The 7,500-nt window shown below is 44.7% G+C and overlaps 1 protein-coding gene across 3 annotated transcripts in view; it reads right to left on the bottom strand.

Annotated features, from left to right (window-relative positions):
- Nucleotides 1–7,500, bottom strand: part of LOC139581438 (uncharacterized) — a 16,534-nt gene that overhangs the window by 4,366 nt on the left and 4,668 nt on the right. For 2 of the 3 annotated variants that reach the window (XM_071411199.1, XM_071411201.1), the window contains exon 6: nt 5,284–6,918. In XM_071411199.1, the coding sequence (XP_071267300.1) occupies nt 6,659–6,918 (260 nt within the window). In that variant the 3' untranslated portion in view covers nt 5,284–6,658. The remainder of the gene's footprint in view (nt 1–5,283; nt 6,919–7,500) is intronic. The other variant, XM_071411200.1, reaches the window with a different exon arrangement.

Raw genomic sequence — 7,500 nt, 5'->3', positions numbered from 1 at the left:
ACAACCCCACTGCAAACCCCCTGGAAGCAGAGGAGGAGCCCTATCCCCCCATGCCCCACATAACAGAGCTTTGCTCTTTCCCCAGTTTACCTTAGCTGATGAAGCTCCCTCGTACACCTTCAGACTGGTCTCTAGTTCCTGCATATCTTGCCCATCCCTGACCATCACAGAAACATCATCTGCGTATGCTGAGACTGCTATTCCTGTCACCACACCCATGCCTGTCCAGCACACTCCCTGCAGTCTCCTGCGTAGCAGTCCTAAAAAAGGCTCAATGGCTAGTGTGTATAGCTGCCCAGATAGAGGGCATCCTTGTCTAATGCCCCGTCTCACCCAGACTGGCCTACTGAGCCCCCCTCCCACCTTAACCATACATGACACCCCAGCATACAACAGCTTCACACAGGTCACAAAACTCTTCCCAAACCCAAACACAGACATCACATTAAACAGATACTCATGATCCACTCTATCAAAAGCCTTCTCTTGATCTAAAGAGACCAGTCCAAAGTTCACATTAGAACCTCTCGACAAGTCCAACATGTCCCTAATCAAGAACAAATTGTCCGTGATTGAGCGTCCCGGTACACAATATGTCTGGTCCTTGTGTATTATAGAGTCCAGATGGGACTTCAGTCTGTTAGAGAGGACCTTGGCAAAAATCTTGTAGTCCGCACAGAGTAATGCCACAGGCCTCCAGTTCTTAAGTTCACACAAGTCCCCTTTTTTGGGCAGGAGAGTCAGAGCCGCCCGACGGCAGCTCATCGGCAACTCTCCTACCCCGATGCATTCACGCAAGACGCAAAAGAAATCCTGTCCAATTATTCCCCAGAATTTTTTGTAAAACTCCACTGGGAGTCCATCGACCCCCGGTGCACGACCGGGGGACATCTGGGTTACGGCCTCTGCCAGTTCATGTGACAACAGAGGAATGTCCATTTCATCCCTCTGTGCCCGCGAGAGCTTAGGGAGTCCTGCGAACAAGACCTGAGCACACATAGGATCACACATTTCTGCCCTATACAATTCAGTATAAAACTCCACAGTCCGCTCCCGCATCTCCCCCACCACAGAGGTCACCCGCCCATCAGACAGCCGTAGACAATGCATACCCTTGGCTTCACTGCTCTGTCTTTCCAAACCAAAGAAGAAGGAGCTGGGAGCATCCATCTCCTTGAGCATGGAGAACCTAGCTCTTACAAGTGCTCCCTTTGCTTTAACCTGGAAAAAACTGCCCAGGTCCCTACGTAATTCGGCTAAATTAGCCTGGAGGCCTACATTGCCTTGCCCCACCATCTCTACCTCCATCTCACTAATACACCGCTCTAGTTCCCCCAATACTCTCCTAGCCTCTGATGATGAGAGAGCTGTGTACTGTTGACAGAAAAGCCGAATCTGCACTTTCCCCACATCCCACCATTGACTCAAAGACTCATACTCCTCTCTTCGCTGCCCCCACCTTTCCCAAAAGGTCTGGAAAACTGAGCAAAAAGTGGCATCTTGTAAGAGCTTTACATTGAACTTCCAATAAGATGCCTGCCGGGGCCCTGGTGAAATAGACAGCCGAGCCATGGTTATGTGATGGTCCGAAAACCCCACTGGGAGAATGGTAGCGCCCAGCAGCCTATTGCTCTGATTCCTAGATATGTAAAAACGATCAAGTCGGGCTGCACTCACCCTAGCCCCAAAAACCTTCACCCATGTATACTGTCTTGTGTTTGGATGTTTAGTTCTCCAAACATCCACTAGGTCAAACTGATTAATGATGTCCCCTAACACTCCCACTGACACTGAATGAGGCTCTTCCCCATTTCTGTCTTTTGTAAAATCCATTGTACAGTTCCAGTCACCTCCGATCACCAGCGTCTCCTCAGGCGCTACTTGTGAGAGTTCCTGTCTAAGACTCCCAAATAGAACCCCTCTTTCTCTCCCTGTGTTAGGCGCATACACATTTATAAAAACAAAAACCATGCTGTTAATTTCTGCTTTAACAACAAGCAACCTACCCTTACACACTTCCTTTGAGGAGCAAATTTTTACAGACAGACCCGGTGCAAAAAGGACTGCCACCCCTGCACTAAGATTTGTCCCATGGCTCAACACACTTGCCCCTTTCCACCAGAGCCCCCAATCAACTTCATTCACCACATCACTATGCGTCTCCTGCAGAAATAACACATGTACTTTTTTTTGTTTTACATATTCACCCAACACACTCCTCTTTCCCGCATCTCTGGCGCCATTTATATTAAGCGAGCCTACCCGAAGAGTCTCCATAAGAAGTGGGAGAAAAGCCAGCAGAGAAATAGACCAATAGCAAAGCTCAAAAAGCCCCAGTGTCAGAAAGAAATTAAACATTTAAACAGTGTCTGAAGGTAAACCTTTACGCACTGTTGTGACCCACTTCCTCAACCTAAACCGTTTCTTGGGTGAGAGGACACCATGCCCCTCATTTCTCATAGCATGTTGTACTGATCTTACAAACTTTCTAGGATCAGGAAAAAAAGCCTCAAGATTAACTTTTTTCCCCTTAGTCTCATTCAGGAACCTTGTCAGTTCTCTCAACGTGTACTTAGACCCCTCTGGTTGACTGGCTGTCAGCTCCGGGCCAATTGAAGAGGAGTCTGAAAAAAATAACTCCTCATCCTCTTCCTCAGACTCACTTTCCTCCTCTTCTCTATCTCCCACCCTGACCACCTGCTCTTTCTCTCTGGTTAGGGCCTCACCCACAGCAACAGGCAACATTTCCATGGTGCCTTTGTCCACACCCTTTTTCCTTTTCCGCTTGACACCCTCCTCCTCCCCCCTAATCTCTTACACTTCCCCACTATACTCTCCTCATCCACTAGAATAACCTGACTAGACCCAGTATCATCTACGCCACCCTCCATAGCATGACTAGGGCCAGCCTCAGCTACCCCACCCTCCATAGCATGACTAGGGCCAGCCATAGCCTGACTAGACTCAGCCCCTGCTATACCACCATCCATATCCTGCCTAGACCCAGCACCCTCCATAGCATAACTAGGCCCAGCCTCAGCTACCCCACCATCTCTAGCCTGACTAGACCCGGCCTCTGCTTCCCCACCATCTCTAGCCTGACTAGACCCATCCTCCACTACCCCACCATCTCTAGCCTGACTAAACTCAGCTACAGCTACCCCACCATCTCTAGCCTGACTAGGCCCAGCCTCATCTACACCACCATCTCTAACCTGACTAGGTCCAGCCTCTGCTGTCTGCATCTCCTTACCCCCTGCACTTTGACCTCGATTTCCACCACTGGCGCTTGTACCCTCACCTTTACTACGGCCTTTGTGTGGGCACGCAAAACTCTTGTGCCCCAAATCCCCACATTCAAAACACCGTAGACTATCTGTGCTGGCAAAACCTGCATAGAGCCCCTCCCCATGTCTCACTTTAAAGTGCACATTTAGCTGTTGCTCGTTGTTGTTCAGAAACATAAACACTTGCCTCCGGAACGAAACAACGTGTTTAACGGCATCTGCCTGAAACCCTGCTGACAGTACACGGAAACCGCTAGCAAACTTACCAAAACGACTCAGCTCTTTCCTAATTTGATCATCCGTAATAAACGGAGGCAAATTTGCCACTACAACTCTTGTTGAAGGGGTAGAGAGAGGTGAAATTGACACCAACACATCCCTTACAAATATTCCGCTAGCAATTAGCCTACCAACCAAATTAGCCCTTTTCATGAACACAACCACAGCTTTGTTCATTCTAGAAGCAGAATGTATAAACTCAGCTCCTACCTGTTCACCGACCGCGAGTAGAACCTCCTCCACCTTAACTCCGTTCTCAGGAACACACCTGAATCCATGCTGTATAGACAGCGTCTCCTCCGCGCTAGGCTGAGAAGCCATCGCGCACACCACAACTTCAAAAACCCAGGAACGTTTCTCTGTCCTCTTCCACCCTAACTTTGAAAAAAAACTTTGGATACCGCTAAAACAAATATTGCATTAACCCTCCACCATAGAAAATAACATGTAAAGAAAGGAATCAAGAAAGTTAGTTAGGATAGAGCTTTCCACACCAAACACTCAAACTCCAAAAACACCCAGCATGCACTGCGAGAGAGAGAGAGAGAGAGAGAGAGAGAGAGAGAGAGAGAGAGAAAAAGAAAGAGACAGAGAGAGACAGAAAGAAAGAGACAGAAAGAGAGAGATTATTATTATTATTATTATTATTATTAATATTCTAGAGCAATATTGCCATAATTGGGCCCTAGCAGTAAATTTCCAAAAAACAAAAATCATGATTTTCCTCAAAAAAACAGATGTCAGAAACACAAATATAAATTCACCCTGAACAACACCATAATTGAACACACTAAAAATTTCACCTACCTTGGTCTGACCATATCTGCATCGGGAAACTTAAATATGGCAGTGAATGTACTCAAAGAAAAAGCCCGCAGAGCATTGTATGCAATAAAAATGAAATTATTCAAAATCCACATCCCAATTAGAATTTGGACCAAAATATTTGACAGTGTAATCCTACCAATAGCTCTTTACAAAAGTGAGTTTTGGGGGCCACTCAATAAACTGGACTTTAAAATGTGTGACAAACATCCAATTGAAGCCCTACATGCAGAATTCTGTCGGAAAATTCTACAAGTCCAGAGAAATACACCAACTAATGCATGTAGGCAGAATTGGGCCGCTTTCCAGTAGTAATAAAAATACAGAAAAGATCATTAACATTTTGGCTACATCTAAATTCAAGTCCAAACTACAGTCAAAACCGCACTAAGCTCACAGAAAACTCACACCAAAAAACTGCAGTTTTAGCTAAATAAATAACCACACAGATCAAACTGAAATTAATACAGTTTTACTTTGCTGATTGGGTGAAAACTGTGTAGCGAACGACCTTACAAGCAAACAATCTACAGATAGATGTGGTTCGTGTCAGATTTGGCCTAATTTTGCCAAATGGAAACCTGAAAACAAGTTTGAAAACCACTGCTGTATACGCTGTAGGTGCTAACGAAGACATCCGTGATCACCAAGGAGAGAAACCAATCGTTTTAGCCGTTGACAGTCTCTCCACAAATGATTAGTTTGTGATTGCAATGCCAGAGGAAAAAGACAAGCGGAAAAGTATCATGATTTCTCAAACGTATAAATGTTGCAGAGTTTAAACAGGATCAAAGACTTATCCAAGTCTTATCTAAGCTGTTTGCATCACATGTTGATGGGGACTGTGCTCATTGCATTGCTGTAAAACGTATATGGGGATATAGACACTTACTTCCTGATTATCGTCCAATAGGAGACATCAGAAGACAAGACTCTCCGTCCTAGAGATCGGTAACCACATAGAGGTACATTCGTGAGCCTGGGGTTATGGAGAGTTCACCTATGATGAGCCATAAAGACTGTGTTAATTACTCCTCAGATGGGATGACCTCTGACCTCTATACTTTAGTATCAAAGAAGACAGGCACCAACAGTTGCTTGCTTTTTAAAAACAAGCTTTTATTATCAAATTGCAATTTTTTCATCACACAACGGCATCAACAATGAAGCATGAGAAATTATTCCTCTGCATATTCCATAATATTACACATTATGTTGTCAACACTGTTAGAAACATCAGTATCCTTATTTCTCCACGTCCTCTTTCCAATGTGCTCTATTCTTATTTTGATATACAGTATAATTCTTTAGTCAGAGTACATCTGGGGAGAAGTATGGTGATGTCTCCAAAAAAGCCACAGTATAATATTTTCAGCCAGTCTGTTGATTACCTCTGGCTCAGGGGATTCGACTGGAAATCATGTGACTCAAACAGGAAATGCATTAGCAATTTTATAAACTGGGAAACCAAAGATGTGGAAACAAATATATTGATGGTGTGAAAAGATATTGCCATGTACTGTATGTACATACATTTCTGATCATATCTAAGAGAGTTCATTATACCTTTATACAGCACACAGTGCCTGCACATCATATATATAGATGTATCCATTTAGGGAGATGAACTGCATGCATTAAACTGACTTAAGGCATTGGAAATTAGTAAGTAAGTAGCCTATGACATCTGATGAATTACTGTTATGCAATTATTACAAATCCCTCAGTAATTCTTTAAACAGTATTGAATGTTAGAGAATAATTCAAGAAAGATGGAATCACGCAGCATAAACAGTAAATGTTGTGTGACATATCACACATCTGAAAAGAAGAAGTGACCGCAACACAACCTAGTGGTTAAACAGTTTTGGAAAGAAAGAAACGTGGGCAAGAAAAACAGAAGTATTGTCTCCACTTCTTGGAAACAGACACTATGCACTAACATGCATCAACATGCAACACACAGCTGTAACTGTAACTAAGACAACATGATTCAACATGTCTGTCGTCTGTGTCAACTCTGGGCCTCTCAGGGGTTGATACCAAATAATCTCTCCTTTCTCCTGAAGTGTGCACTTTTTCACTACTCTCCACATATATTTCGAAGCATTGGATTGGTGTAGGATTGGTTTCGGCATCCCTTTCAAATACATGACTACAAGTGAACAAGTGCACACTTCAAGAGAATGGAGAGATTTGGGCGACGCACCAGGGATTCAACTCAGACTCCTTCTATTCTATCATATTCTATCTAGACACTACCTTGCTCACTGTCCTTTCCGTACACTGGCGTACATACAATACTCCTCCTCAGGCGTGTCTACCTTCCTCCTGGTACCCTCTAATATTGTAATCTGTCCATATTCCACCTCCAGCTGCTGCTGTGGACCACCCGCTACTTTCACCTGTCCGTATTCCACCTCCACCGGCGCCTCCCTCTCCTTCTTTCTCATTTCCTGCCTCAGTATCCTGACATCAGCGTATTCCACATCCTGGCTGTCTCCCTTAACTGTGGAAAGAGAGATAACTAGAGAGACATAGAGCGAGAGAGAGAGAGAGAGAGAGAGAGAGACAAAAAGACAGACAAAGAGAGTGTGAGAGAGAGAGAGAGATGGAGACAGAGAGACAGACAAAGAGTTAGAGAGAGAGACAGAAAGAGAGAGTCAGAGAGAGAGAGAGAGACGGAGAGAGACAGAGAGAGAGAGACCGAGAGATAGAGTGAGACAGCGAGAGAGAGACAGACGGAGAGACAAACAGAGAGAAAGACCGAGAGATAGAGTGAGACAGCAAGAGACAGAGAGACAGAGACGGAGAGACAAACAGAGAGAGAGTAGAGTGATGAAGAGGGTGAGGGAGAGAGAGACAGACAAATAGTTAGAGTGAGAGACAGAGAGAGACAGAGAGAGAGAGATAGCGAGAGAGAAACAGAGAGAGACAGACAGAGAGAGACAGCGAGAGAGAGACAGAGAGAGACAGGCAGAGAGAGACAGAGAGAGACAGACAGAGACAGAAAAAGAGAGACAGAAAGAGAGAGACAGAAAGACAGAGACAGAAAGAGAATGAGAGAGACAGAAAGAGAATGAGAGAGACAGAGAGAGAGTGAGAGAGA

This window comes from Salvelinus alpinus, chromosome 7 (assembly GCF_045679555.1).
Source record: "Salvelinus alpinus chromosome 7, SLU_Salpinus.1, whole genome shotgun sequence".
NCBI lineage: Eukaryota > Metazoa > Chordata > Actinopteri > Salmoniformes > Salmonidae > Salvelinus > Salvelinus alpinus.
The sequence above is the reverse complement of the archived record's forward strand: the minus strand, read 5'-3'. Positions and strand labels throughout refer to the sequence as shown.